General features: G+C 44.2%; 1 protein-coding gene across 1 annotated transcript; it reads left to right on the top strand.

Annotated features, from left to right (window-relative positions):
* Positions 1–1,613: 1,613 nt before the first annotated feature.
* On the top strand, positions 1,614–12,837 carry LOC311143008 (UDP-N-acetylglucosamine transferase subunit ALG13-like; the record flags this gene model as incomplete). Its single annotated transcript, XM_084178801.1, has 24 exons — positions 1,614–1,733; positions 2,023–2,106; positions 2,372–2,422; positions 2,499–2,545; positions 2,707–2,779; positions 3,150–3,231; positions 3,401–3,569; positions 6,933–7,002; positions 7,141–7,249; positions 7,503–7,567; positions 7,674–7,774; positions 8,016–8,131; positions 8,263–8,503; positions 8,714–8,827; positions 8,916–9,072; positions 9,189–9,333; positions 9,444–9,479; positions 9,920–9,975; positions 10,213–10,284; positions 10,535–10,715; positions 10,825–10,944; positions 11,053–11,093; positions 12,197–12,371; positions 12,569–12,837. The coding sequence occupies 24 exons, from the start codon at positions 1,614–1,616 to the stop codon at positions 12,835–12,837; spliced, it is 2,694 nt and encodes an 897-aa protein (XP_084034927.1).
* Positions 12,838–16,802: the final 3,965 nt, after the last annotated feature.

Genomic DNA, 16,802 nt, shown 5'->3' with positions numbered 1-16,802 from the left:
GGTAGAGTGGTCAGACGGAAGCCACTCTGTGGCTCAGTAAAAGGCACAGCCCGCTTGGAGTTTGCCAAATGGCACCTAAAGGACTGTCAGACCATGAGAAACAAGATTCTCTGGTCTGATGAAACCAAGTTTGAACTCTTTGGCCTGAATGCCAAGCGTCACGTCTGGAGGAAATCAGGCACCGCTCATCACCTGGCCAATACCATCCCTATGGTGAATCATTGTGGTGGCAGCATCATGCTGTGGGGATGTTTTTCAGCGGCAAGAACTAGGAGACTAGTCAGGAACAAGGGAAAGATGAACGGAGCAAAGTACAGAGAGATCCTTGATGAAAACCTGCTCCAGGGCGCTCAGGACCTCAGACTGGGGCGAAGGTTCACCTTCCAACAGGACAACAACCCTAAGCACACAGCCAAGACAACGCAGGAGTGGCTTCGGGACAAGTCTCTGAATGTCCTTGAGTGGCCCAGCCAGAGCCCGGACTTGAACCCGATCGAACATCTCTGGAGAGACCTGAAAATGGCTGTGCAGCGACGCTTCCCATCCAACCTGACAGAGCTTGAAAGGATCTGCAGAGAAGAATGGGAGAAACTCCCCAAATACAGGTGAGCCAAGCTTGTAGCGTCATACCCAAGAAGACTCTAGGCTGTAATCGCTGCCAAAGGTGTTTCAACAAAGTACTGAGTAAAGGGTCTGAATACTTATGTAAATGTGATATTTCCGTTTTTTATTTGTAATAAATTAGCAAAAATGTATAAAAACCTGTTTTTGCTTTGTCATTATGGGGTATTGTGTGTTGATTGATGAGGTGAAAAAACAATTTCATCCATTTTAGAATAAGGCTATAATGTAACAAAATGTGGAAAAAGTCAAGGGGTCTGAATATTTTCCGAATGCACTGTATTATGAACAGTAGGCAACAACATTCTAACTCACAATATTGATGTAGCCTATGATCTGTCTCCACTCCAGGTAGATGGGTGCTGTAGTTCCAATCCAAGGTGGAAAATAAATTAGGAATTGGAGGGGGAAGAAAAATACATTTGAGGCAAGACACTGTCTAATGTGATAGCCTATTGTTTTCAGACTGTAAACTGTTGTCGTTCAAATTTACCTTGACTAGTGAATAAATCAAGAAATATTTGCTTTACTATGTCATACCGCAGCCACATGTTGCCATTTTGACCACATGTAGAAACTGCATATCCATCAGGATATAGTCTGTTGGATTTAGGCCATTGTTTACAACATTTTTTCTCAAAGTCAGGTTTATCATTCGCTTCCTACTGTGGAGTAGCCTTTTTTACTAATGGGAGACTACATGTATAGACACAATAGGCAATGATAATTGAACGTAGGGTACTATTTCCCGGACACAGTATATAAAAAACAAGAATTTAGTGTAACCAATCAAATACAATAATTTTCAATAAAGTTTTCAACGGTTGGGGCGAGTGACGGAGGAATTGACTCGGCAATCAGTGCTCATTTGTAGCAGCTGTTTCCTTATTCCAACTCGAAAGGTAACTTTCGACCTTCATGTTCTTTATCGTCTACGCGTGAAGTTATGAAGCTTAGCATATTTATAGTTTTTTATTTGCAATTTCTTTAAAATGCAGAAAGCCTTGAAGAAGTATTTTGTAAACATGGACGAGTATCTAGCCAGCATCGGTCTCTACCGGAAAATGATGGCACGAGACGCGTCCTGTCTATTTCGAGCTGTCTCTGAGCAGGTAGGCTAAAGCCAATTTAGCTACTGTATACTTTTTTTTATTACATTCCATTTCACGTTCAACGTTTTGAAAATAAACATGCAATAGTACAGTTCTCAATAACTACGACTGAATTCATGGTGTGAAAATCGGAACTCATGGGTTCATTGGGTTGACTGCTAAATTATTAATACCCAAAGTGGCCAGAGTTGAATCATGGAATGCACAGAATTATGCTACACAAGGAGAGAAGAGGCCGAATACAAAAAATTATGCAATCATGTACCGGTATCTCTTTCCTTTTCTCAAGCTTTATTACTCTCAGAATTTCCAACAAAAGATAAGGAAAGACTGTGTCACCTTCATGAGAGCAAACCGATGCAACTTTGAACCTGTAAGTTAATTTATATTTTTGCATGCACAATGTATTCACAGTACAGAGCAAGTCTAGTTAAAAATCTAAGTCTATAATGACATTCTTTATCATGACGTGCTTTATCAGTAGGTCCGGTGTGGCTCAGTTGGTAGAGCATGGCGCTTGTGGGTTCGATTCCCACGGGGGACCAGTATGACAATGTATGCACTCACAATAGTAAGTCGCTCTGGATAAGGGCGTCTGATAAATGACAAAAATGTAAATGACATGCTTTCTCTTGTAGTTTGTTGAAGGGTCATTTGAGAAGTATCTGGAACGTCTGGAGGACCCCACGGTATGTTTATAAGTACATGTTATACAAGCATATTGCACAATCCATTGGTCATACCCTTAAACATGTTTTTCTAAAGGAAACCGCTGGACAAGTTGAGATAAAGGCATTGTCATTGTTGTACAGGTACGTGCTTCACAATGTGTTCAGAGTTATACACCCCCACGTTGTATAACCTTTGTTGGCCGACAGGACATTAAATGTGATATGTAAAATGTGATTTGCATTTTTTGCTTTTAATGTAACTGGAAATAAATCTGTGTTCTCAAATATTTACTGTGTGGCAGGCGGTGCTTCCTCATATACAGGTACCCTGGGAAGCCACCAACTGAGATAACTGAGAAAGAGTATGTGGAGAAGGTAAGTGTGTGTGGTTCATCACAGCCTTCTGAACCCAGGCCCTGAAGCATCTCAAATGCCTGACTAGTGAAGTAATTACCAGGCAAAACTGAATCACATTGCTAATTAAACCAGGTGTGTGGAAAGGTGAGATGACATGTGAGACTGTGGTTTGTCCGCTAGAGGGCGCTGCTCTCATTTTACCGTTTGAGAAGACTACTGCTATTTAAAAAAGTCAAATATTTATACATTTTCTTTTTACCAGCTTTTATCTTTCTTAATTCCATCTATGTAGACAATTTGATGTGTCTATAATTTTCACCATGGGATGGGGATAAAATGCATTACACTTCTCACTGTTCTGGATTCTGCTCTTCTGACTGTATTGCAGATTTTGCTGTGTTGCTCCAACAATGGCCACTATGACATTGTGTACCCCAGGAACTACCCGATCGATGCAGCTCTGTGTCAGGGTCAGTACTCTCACACCATCAGAATTCTGAGGAACCAGTGGATATGTCTTCACTCTTTAAGTCATGTAACTAGCTACTCATTGATTGTAGTTACTTAATATTCTAATGAGTAGTAGTTCCATGTGTAGTCAAAAGGAAATGTACTTATTTTTTCTTCAATTGAATCCAGCTCTGTTGTATGAGCTGCTGTACACACAAGTCCTTGGTGTTGAGGAGGTGGAGTTGCAGGGAGCATTGGAAGGGTTTCGTGGTGGAGGTCGTCGCTATAGGAACAGCCTATCAGTGTGCAGTGAGGACGCAGGCTACGACACCCCCGAGGACAGGGGTCAGACTCAGAGGTGAAGTCTTGTTCTGTACAATCTTTTTGAATTCCATAAAGTCCTCCTGACTAAACCTGTCTTATACTCCGCCAGTTACCGACAGTATGCATAAATTGCCCCTGCATCTACAGTTGAAGTCGGAAGTTTACATACACTTAGGTTGGAGTCATTAACTTGTTTTTCAACCACTCCACAAATTTCTTGTTAACAAACTATAGTTTTGGCAAGTCGGTTAGGACATCTACTTTGTGCATGACACAAGTAATTTTTCCAATAATTGTTTAGACAGATTATTTCACTTATAATTCACTGTATCTCAATTCCAGTGGGTCAGAAGTTTACATATACTAAGTTGACTTTGCCTTTAAACAGCTTGGAAAATTCCAGAAAATGATGTCATGGCTATAGAAGCTTCTGATAGGCTAATTGACATCATTTGAGTCAATTGGAGGTGTACCTGTGGAGGTATTTCAAGGCCTACCTTCAAACTCCGTGCCTCTTTGCTTGACATCATGGGAAAATCAAAAGAAATCAGCCAAGACCTCAGAAAAATAATTGTAGACCTCCACAAGTCTGGTTCATCCTTGGGAGCAATTTCCAAACGCCTGAAGGTACCACGTTCATCTGTACAAACAATAGTACGCAAGTTTAACCATGGGACCACGCAGCCGTCATACCGCTCAGGAAGGAGAAGCGTTCTGTCTCCTAGAGATTAATGTACTTTGGTGCGAAAATCAATCCCAGAACAACAGCAAAGGACCTTGTGAAGATACTGGAGGAAATGGGTACAAAAGTATCTATAGCCCCAGTAAAACTAGTCCTACAGTGAGGGGGGGGGAAAGTATTTGATCCCCTGCTGATTTTGTACATTTGCCCACTGACAAAGACATGATCAGTCTATAATTTTAATGGTAGGTTTATTTGAACAGTGAGAGACAAAATAACAAAAAAATCCAGAAAAACGCATGTAAAACATGTTATGAATTTATTTGCATTTTAATGAGGGAAATAAGTATTTGACCCCTCTGCAAAACATGACTTAGTACTTGGTGGCAAAATCCTTGTTGGCAATCAGAGGTCAGATGTTTCTTGTAGTTGGCCACCAGGTTTGCACACATCTCAGGAGGGATTTTGTCCCACTCCTCTTTGCAGATCTTCTCCAAGTCGTTAAGGTTTCGAGCCTGACGTTTGGCAACTCGAACCTTCAGCTCCCTCCACATATTTTCTATGGGATTAAGGTCTGGAGACTGGCTAGGCCACTCCAGGACCTTAATGTGCTTCTTCTTGAACCACTCCTTTGTTGCCTTGGCCGTGTGTTTTGGGTCATTGTCATGCTGGAATACCCATCCATGACCCATTTTCAATGCCCTGGCTGAGGGAAGGAGGTTCTCACCCAAGATATGATGGTACATGGCCCCGTCCATCGTCCCTTTGATGCGGTGAAGTTGTCCTGTCCCCTTAGCAGAACCCCCCCCCCCCCCAAAGCATAATGTTTCCACCTCCATGTTTGACGGTGGGGATGGTGTTCTTGGGGTCATAGGCAGCATTCCTCCTCCTCCAAACACGGCGAGTTGAGTTGATGCCAAAGAGCTCCATTTTGGTCTCATCTGACCACAACACTTTCACCCAGTTCTCCTCTGAATCATTCAGATGTTCATTGGCAAACTTCAGACGGGCCTGTATATGTGCTTTCTTGAGCAGGGAGACCTTGCGGGCGCTGCAGGATTTCAGTCCTTCACGGCGTAGTGTGTTACCAATTGTTTTCTTGGTGACTATGGTGCCAGCTGCCTTGAGATCATTGACAAGATCCTCCCGTGTAGTTCTGGGCTGATTCCTCACCGTTCTCATGATCATTGCAACTCCACGAGGTGAGATCTTGCATGGAGCCCCAGGCCGAGGGAGATTGACAGTTCTTTTGGGTTTCTTCCATTTGCGAATAATCGCACCAACTGTTGTCTCCTTCTCACCAAGCTGCTTGGCAATGGTCTTGTCCCTGACATCCTTGGAGAGCTCTTTGGTCTTGGCCATGGTGGAGAGTTTGGAATCTGATTGATTGCTTCTGTGGACAGGTGTCTTTTTATACAGGTAACAAGCTGAGATTAGGAGCACTCCCTTTAAGAGTGTGCTCCTAATCTCAACTCGTTACCTGTATAAAAGACACCTGGGAGCCAGAAATCTTTCTGATTTGAGAGGGGGTCAAATACTTATTTCCCTCATTAAAATGCAAATCAATTTATAACATTTTTGACATGCGTTTTTCTGGATTCTTTTGTTATTCTGTCTCTCACTGTTCAAATAAACCTACCATTAAAATGATAGACTGATCATTTCTTTGTCAGTGGGCAAACGTACAAAATCAGCAGGGGATCAAATACTTTTTTCCCTCACTGTATATCGACATAACCTGAAAGGCCACTCAGCAAGGAAGAAGCCACTGCTCCAAAACCGCCATAAAAAAGCCAGACTACGGTTTGCAACTGCACATGGGGACAAAGATCGTACTTTTTGGAGAAATGTCCTCTGGTCTGATGAAACAAAAATAGAACTGTTTAGCCATAATGACCATTGTTATGTTTGGAGGAAAAAGGGGGATGCTTGCAAGCCGAAGAACACCATCCCAACTGAAGCACGGGGGTGGCAGCATCATGCTGTGGGGGTGCTTTGCTGCAGGAGGGACTGGTGCACATCACAAAGTAGATGGCATCATGAGGAAGGAAAATGATGTGGATATATTGACGCAACATCTCAAGACATCAGTCAGGTAGTTAGCTTTGTTGCAAATGGGTCTTCCAAATGGACAATGACCACAATCATACTTCCAAAGTTGTGGCAAAATGGCTTAAGGACAACAAAGTCAAGGTATTGGAGTGGCCATCACAAAGCCATGACCTCAATCCTATAGAAAATGTGTGGGCAGAACTGAAAAGGCGTGTGCGAGCAAGGAGGCCTACAAACCTGACTCAGTTAAACCAGCTCGGTCAGGAGGAATGGGCCAAAATTCACCCAACTTATTGTGGGAAGCTTGTGGAAGGCTACACAAAACGTTTGACCCAAGTTAAACAATTTAAAGGCAATGCTACCAAATACTAATTGAGTATGTAAACGTCTGACCCACTGGGAATGTGATTGAAAGAAATAAAAGCTGAAATCATTCTCTACTATTATTCTGACATTTCACATTCTTAAAATAAAGTGGTGATCCTAACTGACCTAAAACAGGGAGTCTTTACGAGGATTAAATGTCTGGAACTGTGAAAAACTGAGTTTAAATGTATTTGGCTAAGGTGTATGTAAACTTCCGACTTCAACTGAATATATTGGAATAGTCATTGTATATTTTTTGTAAAGTTAAATTTTTCTACACTGTGTTTACTCTTGTAGGGACGATTGGGAGCTCAATGGGCACAGTCACACAGAGGACAAAGCCAGATCTGGAGCAGAGGAAGTATATGTGACAACGTTTTCTGTAACGTCTATAATGTTTTAGAAAGCGTTATGGTTACCACCTCCTGAGGGATTGTAGTTTATAACATTATTTAGAATAGATTCTAGGAGCACATACAGTGTCTTATCTCTTTCTCGTCCTAAGACTCCAGATGGACCAACAAAACTCTCTCTCCCGTACAAGGTGCTCAAAGCACTGGATTCTGAGATGTACAGAAATGTAGAGTTTGATGTATGGCATGACAGTCGCAAAGGTATGCCATGTTGCCCCTTCTTTTGGGGAAACTTGAGTTGGATTTCTTGTGGTAAAGTGAAACTGCTAAGTTAAACGTGCAACGTTAGTCATAAAGTTAGTTTCAAGATCCATGCAGAGCACAACTGTTATCCGTGCTGAATATTCACATGGGGTTGATATGCTCATACCACACAGTGATTTAGATTTTTTTTTCTCGTAGAATAGTTGTATAATTGGGCCTTCTCGAATGGCATATAATGTCTCTGAAACAGAAATGCAGAAGACTGATTACATGGTGTTTGCTGGAAGACAGTATTTCTTGGGCGACAAGTGTCAGGTAATCCAATTTATCCACTCATTTAAGATTCTTTGAGTGTTTTTTGTGCAAACCGTACTCCGGACATACTCTATGACCATAAGGTTAGCCCATGTCTCCTATGCAGGTTCGTCTCGACCCCAAAGGGAAGTATTACAATGCCTTCATTCAGGAGGTGGGCACTCACCCCAGCGCTGTGACCGTGTTCATCGAAGAGCTTGGAGAAAAGTGAGATACCAGTCTCTTTCAAAACACCCCCATTGAACTGACTTACAAACAGGCACTACTGCACAGCACCCATCAATGTGTGCTTATTTTAGTATTCTGGCCCATGAATGATTGCCCCCTGGCCTTGCATCTTCCTATTGTCAGTCATACAGTATAGTAGATATGGTGAATTACTTTCTACACAGTGCTGTTTTTAATATTAGGTTTGAGACTTCTTCTCTCTATACCCTACCACTTTCAGACATCTTGTGTCTCTGACTAACTTGAAGCCTGTGAACCCTGTCCCTGCCTGGAACATCACCCCAAGCCGCAAGGGACCATCATACAGCAGGCCTGAGCAGTATCCTGGAGAAATGGGTCTGTATGCCCTTTAACCTTTAGATAGTCTTAGCTAGTAAGTTTCTAATAGCAGTGACATTTGTATTGGCCTCCGACAATTAAAGATGACTTGTACAACTTTGTCTTTTACCTCTTCTCCCCTGCACCAGACTCAGAGGTGAGAGGCCGGCGGCGTTTCTTTAAGAAGCCCAGAGGGAAGGAGATGCTGATGGTGTCTTACAATCGATCCCAGCCTGGCCTGCCTCCCCGCTTCCGGCCAGGCCCTGGCGGCATACCCCCTGGGCACGCCCCTGGCATGCATGACCCCCCACCACCTCCAGGGACACTGCCCTATGAACACTATCACCCACATCCTCCAACCAGGCCCCCGCGAGGATATGGCCCACCCAGGTCTGTGTGCTTGCTACTTAAATAGTCAAACGGCAGGTTTGAGAAATATCACTCATTCACACCGCTGCTGTTATACACAATTGAAAGTTCCTGTGCTGCACCATTACTGATTTGATACTCTTTATTTATTTTGGGAAATAAGGCCATGTTCCTTACCATTGATTATATTCTGTTGGTATCTATGATGTTGCCAATCTGGGTTCTGTTCAGAAGTTCAGCCCGTTTCCTGAACAGGCATCACCTCATTGGGCCAGAGGCGGCATACTACCCTCACCCTGGAAAACGCTGCTACCAGAGCTTCGACAACTACTCATTCAGGTCACGGTAATAGACATTATTATTAATCATCTCCCATGCAATGTTGAGCAGTGACTGAATGTTGTGGTTATAAATGTATGTGTATTCATTTGAGCTCTTGCAGCCGAAGCAGGCGCCAGATGCATGCTATCAACAAAGAGTGCCAGTTCAGCTACGTCCCCGAGGCTGGCGAGGAGGCACGGGACATGGAAGGAACAATCACCTTCTACGAGATTGAGGAGGGGGATGAGACCACGTTCCCTCCCTTGCCGGTAACTAAGTATCACAGAAGCCCTCAAGAGTTCAGACTTTGGTAGTTGGGAGCATGAGTATGCAACTGGAGTATTCAACAGTCAACCTGCTTTCTGATTTGTAACCTTCTCTTTAGGGACAGGCTGTAGCAAACCCCATGGTTCCAGCTACCCCTACCTACTGGGTGCAGCGGGGGGCGAGCCCCATCCCCATGTCTGGCAAACAGGCCATGACCTCATCAGAGGAGGACGCTGACGAGAGGAGCAATGGTGGCGACCAGGGTAGGCCAGCCTGTCCAGTGATGCTGTCTTGATCACATGTATTTGTTCAACTTGAGCCAGGATTTGTATCAGAATGTAAATGGAAATTTGATGTTGTGTATCTTTCTCAGGTGAATATTCGGAGGAGTACATCTATACTGCTCAAGGTGAGTGTTGATTTCACCTGCTGTGGAGATTTCCATGAAGTACATGGAGAGCCCTTAGGAAGAACTGGTAGGACAGTCCTTGTCCACCATTTCATTATATTCTGTTCTGTAGATGCATTATTTTAACTGGTTACGTGAAGACCGATTTAGGCTATTCCATTTCCCAACTGATGTCATTTGGCAGCAGTAAAGGCTCATGATATGGAGACCCCTCGTACAATATGGATAAAAGTGCACAATTATCTTGTGAAGTCTCTTCATCAGTGGTCCTCTGTAGCTCAGCTGGTAGAGCACGGCGCTTGTAACGCCAAGGTAGTGGGTTCGATCCCCGGGACCACCCATACACAAAAATGTATGCACGCATGACTGTAAGTCGCTTTGGATAAAAGCGTCTGCTAAATGGCTTATTATTATTATTATTATTATTATTTATCTTGCAGACCCAGGGTTCCAGAGCCCGTCTATGTATGCTGCAGCTGAGTCCACTGCCAACCTGGTACACAAAATACCCGTTGTATTCACTATGCCTTCTCAAATATTGCCCTTCAAATAATAATGCTCTCTCAAATTGCCCTTCACTTTTTTTGGGGGGTTGAAACTAAGGGTAATAAAAGTTGATTTCACATGTGCGATGATTATATTTATTGTATAATTTCCAATTAATGTGCTGATATTGGGGCTGATCTGTTTTGACTCCGTTCCTGTCTTTTTTTTTGCCTGCCTGCCTTTCCAGACCATTGAAGAGGGAGGATCTCGTGCTGGCTCGCCACAAGAGGGAGTAGCTACCTACAGCTACTCACAGCAGGTACTGGATGCCTCACAATCGGTGTTACTGAACTCAGTTGTCACATTTTGGCGGAAGGGGGGGGAACAGGTGTTTAATTTATACGCAGCTGCTTTAAACATTTTTATTAACTGTAGAATGTTCCTCTTTGGATGAAAGTTAAAACGATTAGATTATTATTATTATTTTGCGTAACATTGGACTTAAGCATGAATTGTCTGTATGTTGTAGTCAAACTGTTGAGGGTTATTTAGATGTTCTGTTTCCTCAGCTGGTGGTGAAGTCAGCAGTCATCACCTCCTCACAGGCTGTAAGCACAGCCCCAGCAGCTATCTTCACCTCCAACTCCTCCTCTTCCGCTAGCAGCTCTCAGACCCCCCCAGCACCAATGGCTCCACCCTCAAGCCATCCTCAGGGGGCTCCCATGCCCCCACACGCTATGGGCAGACCAGGTACCCACTCTTTATACAAGTTATGGTCAGACATAATAAGTTGGTTATTGGATCATATCTTATCAGGGACCTCATGCCTAACGGATGTCTGTTTTTCTCTTGTTTTTAGTTTTATCCATGCAGTCTCCTCCTTCCTCTCCCTGGTTTGTGAATGAGATGGGGGAAGCAGTCAGTGCCGCACCCCCTCCACCATACTCCTATGACCCCAACGGCAATGACCTTCCACGAGGTCAGACAAACTGTTCCCCATGGCGCGTGTGTTCAAGTTGTAAACTTCTAATGGTTGAATTAGAAAATGTGATGGTAATTGTAACTAAATGTATTTATCTTTTTATAGATTGCAAGGTCATCCAATATTACTTTAATTTAGGAGTCCAAGTAAGTAAAGGGGATCAAATGAATATAGCAGGGTTCTCCAACCCTGTTCCTGGTCCTAACGTCCTGTAGGTTTTCGCTCCAACCCTAATCTAGCACACCTGATTCTAATAATTTGCTGGTTGATAAACTGAATCAGGTTGTTTACAACAGGGGTTGGAGCGAAAACCTACAGGAGGGTAGCTCTCCAGGAACAGAGTTGGAGAGCCCTGGATTATATACTGAACAACAGTATAAACTCATCATGCAACAATTTCATTGATTTTACTGAGTTAGTTCATTTGAGGAAATTTAATTTAAATAAATTCAGTACGCCCTAATCTATGGATTTCACATGACTGGGAATACAGATATGCATCTGTTGGTCACACATACCTTAAATAAAATGGGCCTCACAATGGGCTTCAGGATCTCATGGTATTTTTGTGCATTAAAATTGCCATCGATAAAATGCAATTGTGTTTGTTGTCCGTAGCTTATGCCTGCCCATACCATAACTCCACCACCACAATGGGGCACTCTGTTCACAACGTTGACATCAGCAAACCACTCGCCCACACGACGCCATACACGTGTTCTGCGATAGTGAGGCTGGTTAGACGTACTGCCAAATTCTCTAAAATGACGGAGGTGGCTTACGGTAGAGAAATGAACATTCAATTCTCTGGCAACAGCTCTGGTGGACATTCCTGCAGTCAGCATGCCAATTGCGCGCTCCCTCAACTTGAGGCATTGTGTTGTGACAATTTGCCTTTTATTGTCCCCAGCACAAGGTGCACCTATGTAATGATCATGCTGTTTAATCAGCTTCTTGATATGCCACACCTGTCAGGTGGATGGATTATCTTGGCAAAGGATAAATGCTCACTAACAGGGATGTAAACAAATTTGTGCACAACATTTGAGAGAAATAAGCTTTTTGTGCGTATGGAACATTTCTGTGATCTTTTATTTCAGCTCATGAAACATGGTACCAACACTTTACATGTTGCGTTTTATATTTTTATTCAGTGTAGTATGGGTGAACAGTAACTGGTCATGAGACATTAGACATGTCTTTTGAATTAAAACAATGTGTGCCTATATTTCTATCTGTGTTGAAACAGTGGTACCAGCAGAGCTACTGGCACTCCATGGTGCAGGTGTATCAGCAGCCAGGTGCTGAGCAACAGTTCCGTTCCTACCCCGGTGCCTCCCCTCCCTCTGATCACACAGTCCCCCAGCCCTACCCAGAGCCTGGGAGAATGGGGCCTGATGGCCAGGGAGACATTCCTGCCAACGGTCAGCGCCACCCCTCTGCCTCATACCTCCGCATTATGAAATGGCACATATGCATTGAATAAGATCTGACTTCTGTGTCATAAGTCTTTGTCACAAGGATCTTAAGACCTCAAGTATCAAACATGACCATCTGTGATCCATACCTTTTTTCTTAATCTCACCTTTGTTCTCACCCCCAACCTTTTCCTCCCTACCAGGCACCCCCCTGGTCATGGACCCTCCCTCAGCAGGAGCCCCAGGCACAGTGTTCTACCCCTTGGTTCAGGACCAGTGCAGCCAACCCCCACTCCACACCTACGAGTCTTATGTTCCTATGCTTTCTGCCACCTATCACTACCTCTCACCCTGGAACTCAGGCCCTGCCCAACCACGTGTGCTCGCATCCTACTGCCCCTCCTCCAATCACCCAGTCAACTATGTCACTGCACCCACACACCCAGGGCACTTTATCCCTCCTAGCATGTAACCAAGCACTGGGGATGCGGGGAGGGAGGCAGGGTCCCTCTACTATTCACCTCTCATTCACCCTATGCCTGTAAATGTTAATTTGTGTGAAGTTTATTCCACTGTACCTCTGTTGTTCAAGTTTGCTAGTCAGTGGTTGGTTGTGTCTGAAATGTCACCCATAGGGCTTGTCAAGATCATGTAGGGAATAGGGTGTCTCTGTTCCATCCCCACAGTGTTCAGGGGATGTTTATGTTAATATTAATGTTTTTTTTTTTGTCTAATTAAAAAAAGTTATGTTTCCCGGAAGTTGTAACAATTTTGTCATTTGAGCTGTACCGTTTTTAGAGCAGGGCTCTCCAACCGTGTTCCTGGAGATTAAACTCCTGTAGGTTTTCGCTTCAACCCCAGTTGTAACTAACTGGATTCATCTTATCAACCACTGGTTATTAGAATCAGGTGTGCTAGATTAGGTTTGGAGAGCCCTGCTTTAGAGAAGTCATTTGGTATGATGGTGGTATCGGAGGTTCCAGGGACCTGGCCAGCACAAGGCTGATGTTGCTGCTCCCCTTCCAGTCATGATCAGCACCATGGAGAGCGCTCACTGGTACTCAGGCAGTTTTAAATGTCATTACTAAGTGTAGTTTATAACTCTGTTTCGAGAGGAGAGCTGGTGGGGCTGAACTTTCCTCATTTGACCTTGTTTTTCAGCTTGGTCATTAAAGGCCCAGTGCAGTCAAATGAGATTTTCCTGTGTTATATTTTCACACCGAGATTGGAATAATACTGTGAAAATGATGATGCCTTTTTAGTGTAGGAGCTGTTGGAAAAGAACGCCTGAAATGTCAGCCTGTTATGGTGGGATGGAGTTTTGGCCTGCCTGGTGACATCAACAGGCAGTAAATTAGTTAATAGACCAATAAAGTTCCAAACATCTCTGCCAATATCAGCTAGTTTTTAGATTTCCCCTTCTAACTCGGACCACTCCCAGGCAGTCCTAGCTAAATTCTTCATTGAGAAATTGCTCTTGATAAGAAGTTATTTTTGTTTATTTTTGACCATTTTGATTGAAGATAACTGCTGAATTAGGACTTAAGGAAATGCAGGCGCCATGAGTTGTTTTTAGGGGGGTGATTTCAAATCAAATTTTATTTGCCAGATGCGCCGAATACAACAGGTGTAGACATTACCGTGAAATGCTTACTTACAGCCCTTAACCAACAATGTATTTATTTTTTAATATAGTAAAATAAAACAAAGTGTTGAGGGGGAAAAAAAGAGCAGAAGTTAAATAACAGTAGGGAGACTATATACAGGTGGGTATCGGTGCAGAGTCAATGTGCGGGGGCACCGGCTATTTGAGGTAGTTGAGGTAATATGTACATGTGGGTAGAGTTAGTGACTATGCATAAATCAGAAAAACTGAGTAGCAGCAGCATAAAAAGATGGGGTGGGGGGACAGTGCAAATAGTCCGGGAAGCCATGATTAGCTGTTCAGGAGTCTTATGGCTTGGGGGTAGAAGCTGTTGAAAAGCATTTTGGACCTAGACTTGGCGCTCCGGTACCGCTTGCCGTGCGGTAGCAGAGAGAACAGTCTATGACTAGGGTGGCTGGAGTCTAGGACAATTTTGAGGGCCTTCCTCTGACACCGCCTGGTATAGAGGTCCTGGATGGCAGGAAGCTTGGCCCCAGTGATGTACTGGGCCGTACGCACTACCCTCTGTAGTGCCTTGCGGTCGGAGGCCGAGCAGTTGCCATACCAGGCGGTGATGCAACCAGTCAGGATGCTCTCGATGGTGCAGCTGTATAACTTTTTGAGGACCCATGCCAAATCTTTTCAGTCTCCTGAGGGGGAATAGGCTTTGTCGTGCCCTCTTCACGACTGTCTTGGTGTGTTTAGACCATGATAGTTCGTTGGTGATGTGGACACCAAGGAACTTGAAGCTCTCAACCTGTTCCACTACAGCCTGTTGATGAGAATGGGGACGTGCTCAGTCCTCTTTTTTTCCCTGTAGTCCACAATCATCTCCTTTGTCTTGGTCACGTGGAGGTTGTTATTCTGGCACCACACGGCCAGGTCTCTGACCTCCCTATAGGCTGTCTCGTCGGTGATCAGGCCTACCACTGTTGTGTCGTCTGCAAACTTAATGGTGTTGGAGTCGTGCCTGGCCATGCAGTCATGGGTGAACAGGGAGTACAGGAGGGGACTGAGCACGCACCCCAGAGGGGCCCCCATGTTGAGGATCAGCGTGGCAGATGTGTTATTACCTACCCTTACCACCTGGGGGCGGGCCGTCAGGAAGTCCAGGATCCAGTTGCAGAGGGAGGTGTTTAGTCCCAGGATCCTTAGCATAGTGATGAGCTTTGAAGGCACTATGGTGTTGAACGCTGAACTGTAGTCAATGAATAGCATTCTCACATAGGTGTTCCTCTTGTCCAGGTGGGAAAGGGCAGTGTGGAGTGCGATAGAGATTGCATCATCTGTGGATCTGTTGGGGCGGTAGGCAAATTGGAGTGGGTCTACGGTTTCTGGGATAATGGTGTTAATGTGAGCAATGACCAGCCTTTCAAAGCACTTCATGGCTACAGACGTCAGTGCTACGGGTCGGTAGTCATTTAGGCAGGTTATCTTAGTGTCCTTGGGCACGGGGACTATGGTGGTCTGCTTGAAACATGTTGGTATTACAGACTCAGTCAGGGACATGTTGAAAATGTCAGTGAAGACACTTGCCAGTTGGTCAGCACATGCTCGGAGTACACGTCCTGGTAATCCGTCTGGCCCTGCGGCCTTGTGAATGTTGACCTGCTTAAAAGTCTTACTCATATCGGCTACGGAGAGCGTGCTCACATAGTCATCCGGAACAGCTGGTGCTCTCATGCATGCTTCAGTATTGCTTGCCTCGAAGCGAGCATAGAAGTGGTTTAGCTCGTCTGGTAGGCTTGTGTTACTTGGGTGCTGCCAGCTGTGGGCAGGATTGAAATAAACCCAACCCAAGGAAAACTGTTACGGTGCCCTTCATTCCATGACATACAATATTTTCCTATCATCTCGCAAATCTCAATTTTGGACGAGACTGACTTTATTCAGATGATGTCATGATAGCAAGATACCAAGCCTTCTCCTCCGCCCTCTCCTCACCTGCTAGATTTCAGTCACATCTCGCGCCCTACACACGTCTGCCCAATGCATGTAAATAGATTGCCCGCTCCATAGCAAGCTGCTCTATTTGCACTGATTGGTAAAGTAATTTAATGTTGAGCTAAATGTAATTTCAGAGGTTTAAAAAGGAACAGAAAGGAATGATTTAAACCATTTGAAGCGGTTCGTAACTTTATTTTGCTGGTCGGAACAGTGGAACAGAACTAAAATAATTATGGTTCTGTTCAGAACAAACCGATTGGAAAATATACTGAATAAAAATAGAAACGCAACATTCAACAATTTCAAAGATTTTTCTGAGTTACAGTTAATTTAAGGAAATCAGTCAGTTGAAAGAAATGCATTAGGCCCTAATCTATGGATTTCACATGACTGGGAATACAGATAAGCAACTGTTGGGCACAGATAGATACCTTAAAAAAAAGATAGGGGCGTGGATCAGAAAACCAGTCAGTATCTGGTGTGACCACCATTTGCCTCATGCAGCGCGACACATCCATCGTATAGAGTTGATCAGGCTGTTGATTGTGGCTTGTAGAATGTTGTCCCACTCCTCTTCAATGGCTGTGCGAAGTTGCTGGATATTGTCGGGAACTGGAACACGCTGTCATACACATCAATCCAGAACATCCCAAACATGCTCAATGGGTGACATGTCTGGTGAGTATGCAGGTCATGGAAGAACTCGGCCATTTTCAGCTTTTAGGAATTGTGTACAGATCCGTGCGACATGGGGCCACGCATTATCATGCTGAAACATGAGGTGATGGCGGCGGATGAATGGCACGGCAATGGGCCTCAGGATCTCGTCACGGTATCTCTGTGCC

Source organism: Coregonus lavaretus, assembly GCF_964263955.1.
Source record: "Coregonus lavaretus genome assembly, chromosome: 15".
Classification (NCBI taxonomy): domain Eukaryota; kingdom Metazoa; phylum Chordata; class Actinopteri; order Salmoniformes; family Salmonidae; genus Coregonus; species Coregonus lavaretus.
This window is presented reverse-complemented; position numbering and strand designations above follow the sequence as displayed.